The 18,875-nt window shown below is 43.2% G+C and overlaps 1 protein-coding gene across 4 annotated transcripts in view; it reads left to right on the forward strand.

The window, feature by feature from the left end:
- ACSS3 (acyl-CoA synthetase short chain family member 3) overlaps window positions 1-18,875 on the forward strand; it is a 183,464-nt gene that overhangs the window by 70,516 nt on the left and 94,073 nt on the right. For all 4 annotated transcript variants that reach the window (XM_059726128.1, XM_059726129.1, XM_059726130.1 and 1 more), the window contains one exon: window positions 3,432-3,583. In XM_059726128.1, coding sequence (XP_059582111.1) covers window positions 3,432-3,583 — 152 coding nt within the window. The remainder of the gene's footprint in view (window positions 1-3,431; window positions 3,584-18,875) is intronic.

Below are 18,875 nucleotides of genomic sequence, written 5' to 3' on the forward strand. Positions count from 1 at the left end.
ATTGTTTTGCAGTTGGATTTTTCTGTCCAAGATGATTATAAATGTGGTTAGTCTAGTTACATGATAAGGTAATGGGAAGATTTTTGTATGAATCAGGATTCCTTCACAGTAAGGACATCACTTATTTTGGTATTAACTAGGGATATACACTTAGATTGGAGCAAAATATTGGCAGGCATCATTGAGGAACATGTGTTCTATAAATAGTATTTTCTTGCCCATTCAGGTTTTCAAAGTTATGAAAGAGGTGTCTTAGTGGGTGAATGTGCAAAAGGATAGTTTGGGGGAAATGAAAGAGATGTTACATAGGTTTTTGGCAGCAGTGAACTAAAGGAAAGAAAGAGTACATACTTCCCCCCCACAGATAAGCAGTATGTTCTACTTCATTTGGAGAATATTAGGGCACATTACAACAAAAAAAGCTTGTGAAGAAAGCAGTATTTACCCATTTGTGGTTCCTCTGTTTTTGGTCTCTCTCCCCACCCCTTCAACCCAACTGGGTTTTTTTTTATATTCCTGTATTGTGAATATTATTTTTGTATTGCGCTTTTTCTTTTTTCCTTTATGTTCTTCCTTCTCTTCATTGTTGTTATACCTATCGTGCTACTTTTCTTTTCTTTTCCTGCACATTGTTCCTATTCTTCCTTTCCATCACTTTCCTGCCTCTTACTTCTTTGTATTCTCGTAATCCCTTTTATGTTTCCCTCAATCATTTCTCCCCTCTTCCCCCTGCTTATGCTTGATGAAAGAACATCTGGGGAAATGTAAGCATTGGCCCAATTCATACTGGCAAATGCCTGTATGTGGTATGAACTATATGGAAGAAATGTGAGTCTACATTTTGGGTTCCATTTAGTGTGAGGTAAGATTGAGAACTGATGAAGAAAGATTCACTTGGAAGATCTAAGTGGTGGGGGAGGAAGTCTAACAGCACAGAAGAGCTCTGCATGGTCCTTGAATTATAATTTAATTCGCCAACTATGTCATTGTGGACTGCTGTGATTGAATTTAAACAAAATCTTGCCCCTTGAATTGCCATGAGGTGGGTCTGGTAGTAGAAGGGATTGGGAAAACTAGTTATATTAGGAAAACAAAATAGTTTTTAATGGATACAAACCTTCATGCTTCAGGTCACCAACCAACTCTTAAGAATTAGGAAAATTCACTGTGCATTCCATATGTGTACTGGAACTTACATCCGAAGGCCATGCCTGGACCCTCCTGAGGAGAGGTAAGCAGAGGCAAAGGGCAGTGAGGAGGGTTCTGCAGAAGGAACAGTGGCTCAGCCTGATCCACTGGTGCTGCCCTGGGCCATGTCATATCTTCTTGGGCCTTATCAGATCTCGTTGTGGGCCAGCTCTGGTTTGGGAATTGTAGGCTGCTGACCCTGGCTCTAAAATATTTGTGTTCCATTCCCATCTTGGCAATTTGAAAATATCCTTCACATTTTATATTCTACTTTATTTGTCCATTGGATGGTACCATCTATCAAATTGTAGCAGCCTACAATTATATAAGAGGCGTACATCAGGACCTGGGAGAACAGCTTTTCACCAGAGCTCCCCAAGGGATGAAAAGGTGTAATGGCCATAAACTCCAGGAAAGCCGATTTAGACTAGACATAAGAAAAGAAGTTCTTTATGGTGCGAGTGTCCAGGGTCTGGAACAAACTGCCCCCAGAGGTGATGCAAGGACCTACTCTGGACTCTTTCAAAAAACATGTGGATGTTTTTCTTGCTGGGGTCACTTGATCCCAACTGACTTCCTGGCTATGGTTGGGGGTGGGCTGGACTCGATGATCTCATGAAGTTCCTTCCAGCCCCTAATGCAGGGGCGGGCAATTATTTTGGGCAGAGGGCTGCTTACTGAGTTTCGGCAAGCCATCGAGGGCCACATAACAGGCAGCCCGGGGCAGATTAATATTAATTTTCTAAATATTTTAGGGGCCCTGCAAACCGGATAGAATGGCCTGGGAGGCTGCATTTTGCCCACCTCTGCCCTAATGTCTGTGAAATCTATGAAATCTACTGGGTTTAACTTTTTCCAAATATTGGCTTATTTTAAGTGGGTGAGGGGAATGGAATGAAAAAGATACAGTATTTGAACATTACTGGCACACTTTAAGAAATATATGTGGTCACAAGTGAATGGAAGGGAACAGTGTTGGCAGATAGATTGTCTCTGGTGTGCATGCAAGTTTCACGCATTGATATTTATTAAATTATGCATGCATGTGAGGAAAGTTGCTAAAGGAAAGTATGCTCAAAATTTTTACTCATACAAGACAGTGGAGATTTGAGTTAACTCTGTATATTTCCTCCATAATGGGTTTAATTTTGAAATATGTGACATTTGCAACAATGAAATTCTTGCCCTGTGTTTGTGGTTTCTTGCATAAATATTGGACAAGTGGCATTTGCAGTATGAAAGGTGTATGTCTCTCCGAACTTGGATATAAGCCCTGTGAGATAGCAAAAGTTCATCATCTGAATGTGACCTTTCCTAGTGAAAAGGGCATGGCAATACCTGCAAAGCTAAAAGTCACTTCATTTTAACTTCATCTTTATCATCTTAAATAACAAGACATGGAGCACTTCACTCACTGAAGTAATCATGTACACTAAGGTATTTTTATTTGGGGGTTAGTCCTGTGCCATCTACTTTCTGTTTACAACTCCATAGAATATAATTGGAATTTTTATTTTTGGCCATTGAATAGCTTATTACATCCAGTTGACTTTTGTTTACTATTTTCCTGATGTGATTTGAAATATATAAAGTCAATGTTTAGTAAAAAGCTGGTATTGTAGCACACTAAAACATGAAGGGGGAGACCATGGACTCCTTAGTTCTTTTGCACAATGCGTGTAGCATGAAGAGGTTGGGAATCTAGCATAAGAAGCTAACTGGGGCTTTACCTACTGTGGGAGATTCCTGGGTAGTAAAGAGCCAACATAACTAAATTCTACATTGCCAGCTTGAGGCCACCTGCACTGTGGATGCGGCTAGAAAAAGGGAGGCATGGTTGAAACTCCCAAGGTCTAATTTGGCTCATTGAAACCCTGCAGATTTACTTAGATTTTTCCAAGATCAGGATGAGTGTAGAAATTACTCCTCCTCTCCCCAGTAAATAAATGGCTCCTTTGCATAGCTCTTTCCTCAGTTTCCTCACCCGCAGCTAGGACTTGTAAAGTGTAATTGAAGATTGATCCTGAAGCTTTTTGAAAGTATCCTAGAATATGACTCCACGTTGTGATGTTACTGCTACAACAAACAAGTAATCTCATTGTATTTTTACAAAGGCATCTTTAAAGTAATTGAAATTACTGTGGTAACAGTGTTGACGCTATTGTTATATGTTCAAGTCTTGAACTGTCAAGGAATTATGAAATATTTTTATCCTGTGACATTTTAAATTAATCTCTCCATAGGGGAAGCCTGTGGGAACGCCAGATGCTGGTGCTTATTTCCGTGTGCTAGCGGAGCATGAAGTGGCTGCTTTTTTTACTTCACCAACTGCAATTAGAGCAATCCGTCAACAGGACCCTGAGGCGGCCTTGGGAAAGCAGTACTCTTTGACAAGGTGAACTAAGGATATGTTGGAAATGGTTTGTTATAGAAACAGACTTGATAAACTGAAAATAGTATAGCGTCTGGAGCTTTGGACACCTGTACAAGTGGCAGACTATAAATTTACTCCTGACATTCTATACATGATGATACACTATCTTTGTGTATGTGTGTAAATATATGCAAGATGCACACGGAAAAACTGCATGAAATTATTAACATTGCAAGATCAAGCATTCAAAAATGAATTAAGGATGCGTGTACAACCTTAATTTTACTTTTGCCGTTATACAGTGTTGTACAGGCTTGAGCACACACTTGCATACTGTTAATGCACAGGATGTACAGTGCTTGCTTACTGACCAGGCAGTCAGTCTTTTGTTTTATCCTCATTGTTTAATATGTGGCTCCTTTATTAACGGTTCAGTATTTACTCAAATTTTGCTCTGAAGACAGAATTATTCATTTTCCTCATGGGAGTTTTTGCTTTGCTTGTCATTATGGTATCTGCATGCTTCAAAACTATAAATTCTTTAATCTTCACAGAGCCCCCGTTAAGTTAGAGTGTGGTATTATCCATACCATAGAGTGGGGAAGCTGAGGACAGAGAGATTACAGTTGAAATCTACCACTAATTTTGGAAACCACTTAGGATGTTATTTTTTAGTGCTCTTAACATAATATAGGTCCTTTTGAGCACTTTATAGATCAAAGCTTAGCTCCCATTGACTTCACCTACACCTGTGAGTGTTCAGGACTTCTGCAAATCATGACCTTAAAGGCCAAAGTGATGTACCCAGGAACACAAATTAGTGACCACCTATGAAAACTGTAATTTTAAATATCTTGTCAAATATCAAATAGGGCCTTTGACAGAATCCAGCTATCTGAGGCAAGTCCAATCCAGTGCAGGGGATCAGGTACTGGCTGTGTTGTGCTGCTCCTTCCCTGAGCAGCACTGCCCTCCACTGAAGAAGAGCTTGCTGCTCCATTGTGTTTTTGCTTTCTTTACTGCTTTCTTTACTGTAGAGGGGTCAGGCAACACTGAGAGCAACTGCAGGTAGCTGGCCACTATGGGGGAAGAGACTTCAATTTGTAGCCACGGCCAGATTGAAGGCTTCAACTCATGTTGCCGAAAGGCTTCCAACTCCTGAGCCAAGAAAACATTCAGTTGCCTTAACTATGACATCATCCTTTGTCCTAGCTCCCCAGGAAGAAAGACAGGATACAAGAGGTATCCTGTCTTTAATCAGCCCATAACTGTCTTAAATCATCTGGGAATTAGTTTGTAATGAATTATGTGGCCCTCAGCATGAATCCTCCTTAATCACTTTCACCTGTTCTAAGGCATCTTCAGCCCATCCACATTGCAGACTTGGTCCCAGCCTTTTGTTGGGACCGTACCATCCTCCCTCAGATTGGTCTACCATCCTCCCGTCTAATTGGTCTAGGGAAGGAGAGTTTATCTTGTCATTGTACTAAGTGTTAGGAATTCCAACCCCTGTTCCTCAGGCTTTTTAGGAGATGCTTTCTCTTAAACCTACTAAAAATGTGATTTTTATCAGGGAATTTAACCCACTATTGAATGAGTTCCTGCACTGTACACCTACTGGAAACTAACCTGTCTCTACCCCATTCTCAATCCAGCCCAAGTTTCTAAGCAGGTAATGACTCCCTCCCTTTGATATTAGTCAAAAATGTATCTGTTCAGTAACTGGGGAGGTGTAGCCCATTCTTCATTCTTGTATAACATGGCTATTCAATGCAACATTCTTGTATAGGTGATCACTGACCCTTCCTCTTGGTGTGCAGATTTAGGCACTTACCAGTTCCTCCCAATTTTGATCTGGTACCTCCAGAGAACAGGGCAGCTCCCTGTTGATCCTCTGCATTTCACACCATTTTGTAAATGCCTCTAGGAAGGGCCCTGTATCTTTGCTTAGCCCCTAATTGTCCTGATGATTAAGGCAATCTCCTTACAAAATCAGACAATGTTTTCATGTAGATATGCAATACTATCTATTAGCTGCCAGAATCCAAGTCAAACATCAGCTGATTTCCTAGCATGCCCATTTTTCCATGCCATATTGATTTAATCTTACTGCCAATGTTTAGCCTTAAACCTCCACATGAACAAGCTCCTTGTCTTTGAACCTAGTACCAAAAATTGTTTTTGCATATGTACACACCAGCTTGCTCCAGAAACTGGATGGATGGTAAATTGACCTAATTCTCAATAAGGGGCCTCATATACACCCTGCAAGCAATGCCAAAGCCCAAACTTCTTTCTGTTGAGTTCTTAGCATGTGTTTGAGCCACAGTTGTCACCCCAGTTTGAACAAGTGGTCCAAAATTACCATACAGGGAGCTCTACTACTGTTGTCTTGGGGTTTTTTTTCAAATTTAAAATGTAAAGTTTTTTTAAAAACTGCCTTAAAGACTACGACATTGAGCTAAATTAACCCCAGTTTTCACTGGTGTTGCTGGTGAAGAACTTGCACTAAATCCCTGATAATCTGAATAGCAATGGGTTATTAGGGATCTATACTCAAATTTTGGCTTGAGACCACCCTCTAACAGTCTCCTTATTAAAAACCTCCAATGATCTAATGCAGTGCTTGATGCCTGATAAGCACAGACAGAAGGTTTGTAAACTTTCCCTTCACCTGCTCCCCTTTAACACTATGGGCATGCCTACACCACCATTTTTGTGCCATACCCAGCACCACCACTAAAGATTTAGGCAGAGGTAACAGTAGTATCAATACCATGTGATACTGATGTGAGTGGTTACAATGAAGCATGGGTACCTGTAGCCTTAAGGGCAGATTGTGTGGCTCCAAGCCTTGCAAATGTTACTGTACTGTTAGTCACTCTGTAAGGGTCTTGGCCTTATCAGCCTGCTCCCTTTATGCTCTTGCTGGGCCCTTTAGCCCAGGCCCACAGTACAAGACCTGGTTTCTCGTCTGCAGCCTCCCTTCCTGTGGGTCCCTGACCATCTCAGTCCCTGGTGATGGTCATTCTTGGACCTTTGGCCCCTCCTTACCATCTCAGTCACTTGTGATGGACCTTTGGCCGCTTCTGGGCTCTGACCCCGATCCTGGGCCAGTTGGGCCTACCCAGCTTGCCGAGCTCTGGCAGTCTCTGTCTAAAGCCCCTCTTGGGCTACTGGCTCTCTGAGTAAGCCTTGAGCCTGCCCCAGCAGTGTAACTTTAAAATAAAATACTTATGCCCTCCAGCAGATGCCCAAACTGTCTCTGGGCTTAACATAAAATAGGGAATCCTTGCCTGCATAAGCTGGTTTTTCTCTCTGCCGCAGGCAGCTTTCTCCTGTTCCCAGATATGCAGTTCCACAGTTTTCCAGTCCCAGTTTCACTGTAACTTCAGGATCCCTGCTGCTGTTTTGCCAGGAGCTCCTCTTTTCCTGGACCCCAGGACTGGACTGCCTGACCAGCTGAAGCCTTGGGCTTGTATAGTTCCAGCCCAGTCTTCTGTTGGTCAGGTGACTCTTCAATTATTCCCCTCACTGCCTGCAAACTGCCTCTCTGGCTGCTTGCTCTCTTATAGTAGGCTTACCATCATTTCCAGTTCCAAAAAATAGGACACCTGCTGGGGGTTTGAGTAGGATATATGATTGTGTGTGGGGAGCAGTGATATGCCAGTGCCCTGCTTCTGCTCATTCTGTTGCCCCTCACTCTCAAGCCACAGCCCCCTGTTCCCTCTAACCCTGCAAGTCTCCTGGCCACCATGCCCCTGTAAGCAAGGGGCGGACCTAGTTCTGCTGGCTTGGCATACAGCTCCTCAGTGTCCCCAAAGGTCCCCCCTGCCCCCTTTCCCTGCTGGAGGGCCAGGCCTCTTGTCCCCCTGCCCTGCTACAGCCCCAGCACCTGGACAGCTTCCCACAGTGCCAGCAGGCACCCCCACCCCCATCCCCTCCACACACCCACACACAGACTCATCTGCTCCTCCTCCCTACCCCCAGCCCTCTGACAGTCCTCAAGTCCTGACCCTTCCCCATAGCATCCAGCTGCCAGGGCTCCTCCCACCACCCTGCCTTGCTGCATGGTGGCCACAATTGCCCTTCCCCCAATCCCAAGGATCCCCTTGCTAGGGCAAGCTGGGAAGTGCTGGGAAAAACACTGATGCTGAGCATAGCAAAATCCTGGACATTTGAATTTTTAAAAAAATGGCTGAACGGAGATCAGATGATACAAAAAGAGGACAGGTCCAGGAAAACCCGAACATATGGTAACCTTACTTAAATGAGCAGATGCACCTTGGTGACCTGCTACAGACAGCTGAATTGTTTTACTTCTGGGATTTGACACAGGCTGAACAGGAGTGGATGGGGTGTGCCTCTCAATGGAGCTTGTAGGCATGTGTAGAGGCAGTATAGATGAACCTTAAATGTTCATGGTTCTTTTGATCTCTGTACTAATTGGAGAGCAGTCATATGCCAAGGTTTCAAAGAGCAGCATCTGTTCAGGTGCCTTGCTGGCTCTCTGGGCCAGGTCTCAAAATCAGTCCACCTCTAAGTGAGACAAAATGTCAGGTATGTCATCAATCCTGGGCACATGCTTAGCAGTAAAACAGATGTGGTAAGTCAGTTGCTGTTGGATGAAAGCCCTTGCCAATCTTGAACTGTATGTTGGTAGCATATTGTAAATTCTAAAATGCCATTCACTTGTTTGTGAGCTCCTTGCTCCAAATAGTTACTTTCAATAAAATGGGAACGAGTGCTAAATGTCATAGATTCATAGATTCATAGATGTTAGGGTCGGAAGGGACCTCAATAGATCATCGAGTCCGACCCCCTGCATAAGCAGGAAAGAGTGCTGGGTCTAGATGACCCCAGCTAGATGCTCATCTAACCTCCTCTTGAAGACCCCCAGGGTAGGGGAGAGCACTATCTTCCTTGGGAGCCCGTTCCAGACCCTGGCCACTCGAACTGTGAAGAAGTTCTTCCTAATGTCCATAATGCCTAATGTCTTACTCTCTTTGTATTTCCTTTGTTTGTCCTGTCTGAGCATGCTGTCTGTCCCGGTTTTAAAAGCAACACAACAAAAGCCTTGAAGCGCTATGCCCCTTGATATACCTGAAGTTTTGAATCTGCCTCTAGAATCCATTCAGTTCTCCAAAAGGAACGCCTACTGGAGTGACTCAGAAATAGTTCCCATGCTCACTGTTCTGTAATGATATGGCTTCACTTTCTCAGAGGTGGCAACTGGTAGATGTAAAATGTCTGCCTCAGGGCCACAATCAGATGTACAAAATTAAGATGATCAATAATATCTTGTGGTTTATGCAGCATCGACTTCTTGGCTGCAGTGTTCTTCTTGATTGATCACAAAAGTTGAAGTATTTTGGTTGGAGGATTCAAGAGGTACTAGCTTGGTTATCTTGTACAGTCTCTTAGCAGTTCAGTTAAATGAAAGCTCCTTCCATTTTAATATCTTCTAGTGCTACTTCCAGTATACCAACCAGGGTGTAGAATGAGGTTGGCAGACCGCATACTCCTCATATCATATCCTGCTTGAGAACTTTCTGTTTAGTGTTCCATGTGTTCTAAACAAGAATCTCAGACTACTGCCTGTTCCAGCATCAGGCTTAATGTTTCAAATGGGGAGAACAATCTCAACCATTCCATTATTGTCAAAATTAAAATTACCTTTGAAATAAAAAGCAATAAGTTGAAAATTAAGAAAATGCTGGTTTAACGTCATACTTTATTACAGGGGTAAAAGAGGGCTGTTTCTGGTGGGAAAAGGCAATATACAACTTCCCTACCCTGAGATTTTTTTTTTAAAGTACATGGAATAAATCAGTAATCCTACTGTGGATCATCAAGTTGATGCTCACACAGGTTGTCAGCGAGGTTGGAATCTTTAGATCTATTGCACAGACCTCTGTCATTTGAGCTAATGGAACAGTCAGTAGCAATAGTATGTTGTCATACTCTTTGTGGATTAATGTTAGAAGGGTATATGGTAATTTGCCAGTGAGTGTTGCAGATATTTTACAGTTAGGGGAGTAAAACTTGGGATTCTGAGTTTTATTCCAATCTGTAGGAAATAAGCATGCTTTGGTAGGCACAGCCTTTTCTTCCTGTATCTCCTGATGCACCCTCATTTTGATCTTTTCTACCTCTTCTCTTCTGATCAATTCTCAATCTCCTCAATTTGGTCCTGTCTCTCTTCACCAGAGCTCATTGTTCACTCAGTCACTCAGGTTTCTTACCCTACTCCAATCTGCTTCTCCAACCAATCATACTCTTTTCCAAGCTTTTCATCGACATGCCAAGGAAGGGCACCCAGTCTCCTTCCTTGGGGACTCATACTATTTTGGTTTGCCCTTACACATTCTCACAGACTCCACATGCATTTCCCCCACACTGTTCTCAGTTCTCATCTTGACCAGCAGCTTATTATCGTATCTGTCTTGCTTCCCCCTCCCCTATTTATTCATCTTTGGTTCCTAGGCTTAGCTACCTTGTCCAGCCAGTTGCAGTCTGCCCCTTCCCTCAGCTTCTCTTCCAATTTCATTGTATGCCTCCATGTTTTTCTTTCAGAGTCCCTTCCCCTTTACTGGTTTCCATTTTTAGCTTTTCCATCCTCTTCCTTTGGTTTTGAGTTTCATCTCATCCTAGTCTCCCTGTATACCAGTCCAAGTCTCAGCAGACTTTATCTTCTGATCTCCTATTCTCTGTCCCTCCTATGCCATTCAATTTTCCTCCAAGACTGCCTAGGTGCTAGAAGTAGAGATGGAGGCAGGGGACAGAATCCTGAATCCTTCCTCCTCCCAAAAAAGAAAGAAAAAAAGAGGTATGCAGCTGGTATGGAAAATATTGGCCTAAATGGTTAAAGATTGGCAAAATGTTATAAATGACCCAAAACAAGGTCTTAAAATGGAAATTGTTTAGCAATCTTATATAATACTGGTGCTTCCCATTCCATCTAGTATGGTGTTTATATTTAAAGTAGAGTTCCAGCGATACATCAGTCCCATATTGGATTGGCACTGATATAAGGAAAATTGACTGTATTGGCAATTGACTTTTTTTGGCTGATGTGGCTGATAATGCCACTGATAAATGCACTGTGCATGCGTGCAGCTGCAGTGCAGCACGTAAGCGGCCAGGAGTGCAGCTCAGCAGTGTGGAGAGCAGCCAGGTCTAGTTGGTAAGTCTGTTGTGAGGGAAGCAGTGGGTGGGAGGAGGGCAGGTTGAGGCCCCCTTGGTCAGGGAGGGAGTGGGGCTGGGGCAGGTGCAGGTGCTGCGCAGTTGGGGCAGAGCAAGTGGCTCATCCAGGGGGCATGGTGGGGGGCGGCTCCCACTGCTGTGCTCACCCTGGGAGGCTATGGGGTGCATGTGTCCCCACATCTGTGCATGGGGTAAGGGCAGACTGCCGCTGCGGGCTGGGGCCGGGGCAGCGCCTGGCTCTTCACGGTGGGGGTGGGCAGTGGTGGCGCTGGGAGGGAGGCCTATGGGGACTACAGCAAATTTTGGGGGGGCTGCACTTCCCCCATAACTCCCTTCCAGTGCCGCTGCCACCTGCCCCAAGCAGAGCACAGCCCAGCCCAGGCCTCCACCAGGAAGAGCCTGCAGCAGCAGCCCACCCTTGCCCTGCGCACAGATCTGGGAGCACATGTCCCCCCATTCCCTCCTGGGGTGCGTGCAGCAGCAGCGGGAGCTACTCTCCCCCCTTTGCCCTCTGGATGAGCCACTCACGCCCCTGTCCCCCAGCTCCACGCCGCTTTGCAGTGCCTGGCCCTGCCCCAGCCCCACTCCCTCCCTCACCATATGGGCCTCAATCTGCCCCCGCCACCCCCTGCCCCCACTCCTTCCCTCCCCTCTCGTCTCTTCCCTCACAACAGATTTACCAGCCAGACAGCTCTCCATGCTGCCCGGCTGCATATCAGAATCGGATTGGTATCGGCCGATATAACTCATTTAAAAAAACGGCCATTGGTATTGACCCCAAAATTCTCTATTGGTGCAGCCCTAATTTAAAGTACTTGAAGTTAAGGGATATCTAAGTGTTTTTTTGTAAGAATGCCATATGTACTGAAATACAGATGAAAAATTTACAACTTGATGTTCTTTATTTCTTGTTTCTTATCAACTTCTAATTTAGATTTGCTTAGTTCACTAATAGAGGAAAATTAATCCTAAAAAGTTCTGGGCCATGGTAGTCAAGCTATTCTTTCTAGTACTGGTGTTACTAAGCAACGTTTATGTGGCTGCAGTTTAGCTAACCTTTCTGTTGATGGTAAGACTGAAACCTTTTACATGTGTATGAGAAGTGTATGGAAGAGCTCTGGTGCTGTCAAGTTACTAATAATACCCAGTTGTACATCTTCTTGTCAGATATACTCCATTCCATCTCACGGATGTTACAATGGCTGCAGTAGCAAAACACGTGGATAAAAGAACACCTCCATCAGTTGGAAAAAGAGATGGAAGAGCTAGTTGAGATGCTTCCGTCCAGTCATCAAGATAGTGTAAGGTTTAGGAGCAGTGTAAGCATTACTGCTCTGTAGTACTCTGTTGGCCTGGAACCTGATGTTGCCAAACAGTGTATTATATACTAGATGCTGGGCCTTACAATGATCTATTTTAAATATAACTTGAAGGGAGAGAGGGTGAAATTTAATTTCATTTGCATAAATGCCCAACTCACTTAAAGCTTTATGTAGAGCAAAATCTACTATGGCAGCTTAGTTGGGGAATGGAACTGTAGCACAGCCCCTGTATTAGGTCACTGGGCATGGTAGAGCACCAACATGTAGCAGTCTTAGACTGTGCGTCTTAGGAAACCAGAATGACATATTTTATAAAATTAAATTAAAATAAATGAATAATATGAAGCACATTAATAACTTTTGTTGTCCAGGCCTCCTAATACAAGAAACAGGGGCATATTAAATTTAATTGAAAAGCAGCAAGTTCAAAAGTGATAAAAAATAAATAATCTTTTCATATAACATGATTTTACAGTGGCACCTACTGCTCCAAGATGTTGTTCAGGCCAAGAAGTTTTAAATACAGTTCTAAATATAATGGATAGCTGGTGTGATCCAGTCTAGTAATTCCTATGTACCAGCAGGTATTTGCAAGTTTCCACATCATGGAATTCTTCCCCTCCTTAGAATCCTGTGCATAAAGTTATGAAGGTCCTATGTAGAACCTGTAGCCTGGTGAACATGGGGTGTGTCAGCTGATCCGTTCTGTTCTTCCCATACAGCTAAACTATGTGGAATATCTTGCCTGGATCCTCTGTCATCTCAGACAGGAAGTAAAAAAAAAAAAAAGAAACTGTTTAAGAGAGAGAGAGAGAAAAAAACTCAGAAATATCCAAACCTGTAATTTTATTTCAATTTTGTACACATTTAAATTGCAACTTTTAATGATCTCTAGGTACATTTAGAAAGAATGAAAAAGAACTTTTTATAATATACCCACGAATTTACATTAGCAAATGAGTGCAATGCTTTCCAGCCAACTCCTTAAAAAAAAAGGCTTGGAGGTAGAGGTCATGCTGGGGGTACTGCTCTTCCTTACCAGAACAAATTGAAATATAAGCTTCAAGTTGAAAGCTGAAATTACTTAGTATTGCCTTGCAGACCTCACAGTTACCAATCTAGTAATGTCAGGTGCAAGCTCTTCTGAATATGAGGAATGGTTTACAGTGGTAGTTCCTGTTATGTTTTGGAAATGACACCAGAATTTACAAGCTGTATCTGGCCTTTAAAGTACTCTAAAGTCCTGATCAAAATCCCATGTAGGTCAATCTTGCTTATTTGGTTTTGGATTAGATCTAAAATCTTAATAATGTTGAACATAAGGGTGGAATTCTAGGTTTCAGAGACTAGCTTAAGATGTGTTCATTTAATGCAAAAATCACAAAACCCATTTCTTGCTCATTAAGATTTAGGAGCATAATTGGAATGAAATGCATTGACATTTCATAACAAATACATTCTGGGACTCTTCAGGAAAATAACTCTACAGGTGTTTTCATCTCTCAGATGTCTCAGCCTTAGTTTGTTATACAATATGAGAAATTCTGTATTTCATTTGTTTATTGGTCCTCAGGTGCATTGCCCAAGAAATTTTGGGACATCTAGACTATTTCTTTTGGGACTGTCTAGATGTAGGCTTGCTGAAATGCTAGCTTCTTTTCTCCTGCCCACAGCATTGGCTTTGTTGGCTAGAGAGAAATCCTGTTTTAGCAGTTAAAGTTGGAAGCTTCTTTACTTCAGACTTGGTCATGTCTCTTCAGTTCTCTGTCTGCTCTGTAATATGGAGGTACTTACTTTTTACGGGTTTTATCATGTTTTCTTAATAATTTACATTACATCTCTGAGATTTATTCTATACTTTATGGAAAATATTTAATTAAAAATCCTTTAGGTGCATGCATGGAGTTCTTTAGAAAGAATATTGGCTAAACGTTTCAAACCTTTTGATTTAAACACATATTTAAGACTGATGTTACAGAGACTGCAACTTTGCACCTTGCATTACTCTTAGGTTTTTAACTGAAGGTTTCACATTTTAAACATCCGGTCTGTGTGTCTCCTCCATCCATTCTGTCTTGTAAAATACATCTCTTTGAATAAGCTACCTAATTTCAGGACAGAAGTGCATCATTCTTAAAGATGCCTAAACTGGACACCAGCAGCCTTCCCAGGGCATGCGGGCAGTGGATTACAGCTCTACCCTGGTTCCGGTCCGTGCTGTCACTGCTGCAGAATCCCAGCCCCGGCTCCAGAGCAGCTCCCCACCCTGCTGCGAGCCCTGCTTGGGCTGGTCTCCATGGAGACCCTGGCCCCATGCTGTCACAGCCCCATCACTCCTGAGGTCTCCATGGAAACTGATCAGAATGATACAGGCAGGGGTTACTGGGAAATGGAGTCTGTCATGGGCTTGATCTGGCCTGCAGGCCAGACTTTGCCCACCCCTGGTCTAGAGGGATCCTTGATTCTAACTCTGTGTCTAGATGTCTAATTTTTTAGATATTCCAATACTTAAGTCAGGGTAACTGGAAAAAAATGGATCTGGCCTTCCCTCCTGCATTTGCCAGCTTCACATTGCCTCAGGCTGCTTTGTTCTAGTATACAAATTTCCATATATATATATATATATATATATATATATATATATATATATATATATATAAAATGACCTAATATTGATATCTGTGAAAGTGGTGGTTGCTAATCTTCAACTGATCTGGTATATAAAGTACTTCTTCTGTATTTGTTATATAATGATGAGTCATTATTAATGCAGTTAGCTGAATTGATAGACTTCAAGATCCTGGATGATACAGGGCTTCAGTATTTAATGCCTTTTTTTTTACTTCAGTCTTCACAAATAAAGTCAGTTACCAGATGTTGAGTGCAGTTGGCAGAAAAGGCAGTGAAGGAGGCAAAGAGCCCAGGCTTGTGGAAGAACAAGTGATATATCTTGATTTTCACAAGGTTTTTGACACCTGTCTCCCCTGACATTCTCATTAATAAAGTAAGGAAATACAGACTAGATGAAATACTCTAGGTTGGTTACATAACTGGTTGGATCTTTGTGCTCAATTTGTAGTCATCAATCACTCAATGTCTGGTTGGGAGGAGGTATCAAGTAGGGTTCCCCAGGGGTCTGCTCCAGATTGGTTATTGTTTAACATCTTAATAATTCGGAGGATGAGAATGAGGGCAGGTTTAGCAAATTTGTGGATGACACCTAGGTGGGTGGAGTTGCAGACACTGGAGGGTAGGGCTAGGATCCAGAATAATCTGGAGAGGCTAGAGAAATGGTCCTCTATCAAGCAAAGAAAATTCAACCAGGACAAGTGAAAAGTCCTGTACTTAGGGTGGAATAATTGCACGCCCAAAGTCAGACTGGAGAATGACTGACTAGGTTGCAGTACTGCAAAGGAAGATCTGGGGATTATAGTGGATGAGATGCTGAATATGAATCAACACTGCTCTTGTTGCAGAATAAGCCTACAGTATACTGGGTTGTATTAATAGGAGTGTTTCCTGTAAATTGAGGGAAGTGATTCTTCCAATCTGTTCAACACTAGTGAGGCGTAATTGGAGTACTGTGTCCAGTTTTGGGCCCCATTTGTCAAGAAATATATAGACAGATTAGAAAAAGTCCAATGCATTAAAACAATGATTAAAACAATGATTAAAATGCATCAAAAGAATGATTAAAAGCCTGGGAAATGTGATTTGTGAGGAAAGTTTGAAAGAGAGAGTATTATTTATTCCGGAGAAGAGAAGACTGACTGGGGATTGGATAATAATCTGCAGATACTTTGTGGGTTGATTATAAAAAGGATGGAGACTGTTCTCTGTGGCTGTAGGAGCCAAGGCTAAAAGCAGTGGCCTCGAGCTGCTGCACAGGAAATTTAGGTTGGAAATTAGAAAGTACCCTGAGTACTTTCTCCAGTGCCTTCAGTACCCTCCATCCGAGGGTACTGAAGGCACTGGCTGACGTCATTGCACAGCCACTGACGGTAATATTTGAACACTCGTGGCGCATGGGCCAGGTCCTGGAGGACTGGAAAAGGGCCAATGTGGTCCCCATTTTCAAGAAGGGGAGGAAGGAGGACCCAGGCAACTATAGGCCAGTCATCTCACCTCCATCCTAGGCAAAGTCTTCGAAAAAATTATCAAGGCTCACATTTGCGAGAGCTTGGCAGGACAAATTATTTTGAGGGGAAACCAGCACGGGTTCGTACCAAGTAGATCATGCCTGACTAATCTGGTCTCTTTTTATGACCAGGTTACAAAACGCCTGGACACAGGAGTAGGGGTTGATGTTGTATACTTAGAGTGCAGGAAGGCCTTCAATATGGTATCCCACACCATACTGGTAAACAAGTTAAGAGGCTGTGACTTAGATGACTACACAGTCCGGTGGGTGGCGAATTGGCTAGAGGGTCGCACCCAGAGAGTCATAGTGGATGGGTCGGTATTGACCTGGAAGGGTGTGGGCAGTGGGGTCCTGCAGGGCTCGGTCCTTGGACCGATACTCTTCAATATCTTCATCAGCAACTTGGACGAGGGAGTGAAGTGTACTCTGTCCAAGTTTGCGGATGACACAAAACTGTGGGGAGAAGTGGACATGCTGGAGGGCAGGGAACAACTATAAGCAGACCTGGACAGGTTGGACATATGGGCAGAAAACAACAGAATGCAATTCAACAAGGAGAAATGCAAAGTGCTGCACCTAGGGAGGAAAAATATCCAGCATACCTACTGCCTAGGAAATGACCTGCTTGGTGGCACGAAAGCGGAAAGGGATCTTGGAGTTCTAGTGGACTCCAAGATGAACATGAGTCGGCAGTGTGACGAAGCCATCAGAAAAGCTAATGGCACTTTTATCATACATCAGCAGATGCATGACGAACAGATCCAAGGAGGTGATACTTCCCCTCTATCGGGCGCTGGTCAGACCGCAGTTGGAATACTGCGTGCAGTTTTGGGCGCCGCACTTCAAGAGGGATGTGGATAACCTGGAGAGGGTCCAGAGAAGGGCCACTCTTATGGTTAAGGGCTTGCAGGCCAAGCCCTGCAAGGAGAGACTGGGGCACCTGGACCTCTACAGCCTTCTCAAGAGAAGGTTGAGAGGTGACCTTGTGGCTGCCTATAAGTTCATCACGGGGGCACAGAAGGGAATTGGTGAGGTTTTATTCACCAAGGTGCCCCTGGAGGTTACAAGAAATAATGGCCACAAGCTAGCAGAGAGCAGATTTAGACTAGACATTAGGAAGTACTTCTTCACAGTTAGAGTGGCCAAGGTCTGGAATGGGCTCCCAAGGGAGGTGGTGCTCTCCCCTACCCTGGGGGTCTTCAAGAGGAGGTTAGATAAGCATCTAGCTGGGGTCATCTGCACCCAGCACTCTTTCCTGCCTATGCAGGGGATCAGACTTGATGATCTGTTGAGGTCCCTTCCGACCCTAGCATCTATGAATCTATGAAAGAACTATGAGGGTGGTAAAGCATTGAAACAGACTACCTGGAGAAGTTGTGTAATCTGCATCCCGAAAAATTTTGCAGACCAGGTTAGACAATACTTGACTGAGATGGTTTAGTCAGGGTTTGTAAGGAATCTAGATCCAACTGGGGCTGATCCAGTCATCCCCAAAGTCCTCAGGAAAAAGGCCTGCCTACAAGGGCCTTTATAAGCTCAGGCTAGACAATAGAACTGTCTGAGCAATAGACCACTTGACTGCATCTGCTGACCTGCCTGTAACCCTGCCAACCTGGTTGCCTCCTTGTTCCTACCTAGATTCCACCTGATCCGTGCCTAGTCTAACCCTTGTCTCTGTCCTTAGTCTAGCCTAAACCTGTGCCTTGCCCTGGCCTAATTCCTAAATGCACCTTAGCTTGAATCTATACCTCACTTATACCTGAATCTGAGGTCCCTTCCAGCCCTAAACTTCTGTGAATCTGTGTGAATCTGTGAATCCTGAATCCTTGCTCAACACCTGCCTCTGTTTCCCATCCCCCACACTCTTCCCCTCTTACTAATTTTTGATTACTACTAGAAAACTGATATGCAGAATTGTTCTGGAAATAAAACCTGAAACTTGTGTCCATAGAGAAGAAATTGCAGTTATCGTCTATACTGTTAATACAATTAATATTAATTCTTTTAGTTAGTATTGCTTTGGCTATTTTATGGAGACTTGCCTCGTGAGATGTTTCCTGTTGCAAGCAATTACATTGCTTCACTGAATTAGGGTAAAAAATATTGAAGAATAATGTCTCATTTGGTGAGCTCAGTTTAATCTGTAAAGGAATGAAGTGTTTATTACAAATTTATTGGGATGGAACTTTGCTGTAAGCTTCCTCCCAGCAGGATCCTGCTAATGCTGCTGAGAAAGCAATACAACTATGAATCATCTCAGTCTCCTCCTTTACTCTCGGGGTGTTATCATTGATGATAATGGAAGTGTTGTCACACACAAGACATTTTACCCAGTGTGCTACAGTGAACCTCACTGTATAATGACTAATGAAGAAGTAAACTGCCAAATAAACTCAGTGCCCATTAATTTATGTAATTATCTCCTAATTTTTGTTAGGGAAATGTCTATGAAACTGGTACAATTGTTGTTTGAAAAGCAGGGTTGTGTGTCAAACATCAGGCCTGATATTCATGGTCATTTTTACATGTTTATGGGTTGTGGTACCGGGTGCTTTAATTAGTGAGCCGTGCTAATTAAAAGCTCCTGTGTGGCACATGTATCAGTGTCTCCACGCATCCCTGCACTGAAAAAATGGTCGTGGGG

The sequence above is a fragment of the Alligator mississippiensis genome, chromosome 4, assembly GCF_030867095.1.
Source record: "Alligator mississippiensis isolate rAllMis1 chromosome 4, rAllMis1, whole genome shotgun sequence".
NCBI lineage: Eukaryota > Metazoa > Chordata > Crocodylia > Alligatoridae > Alligator > Alligator mississippiensis.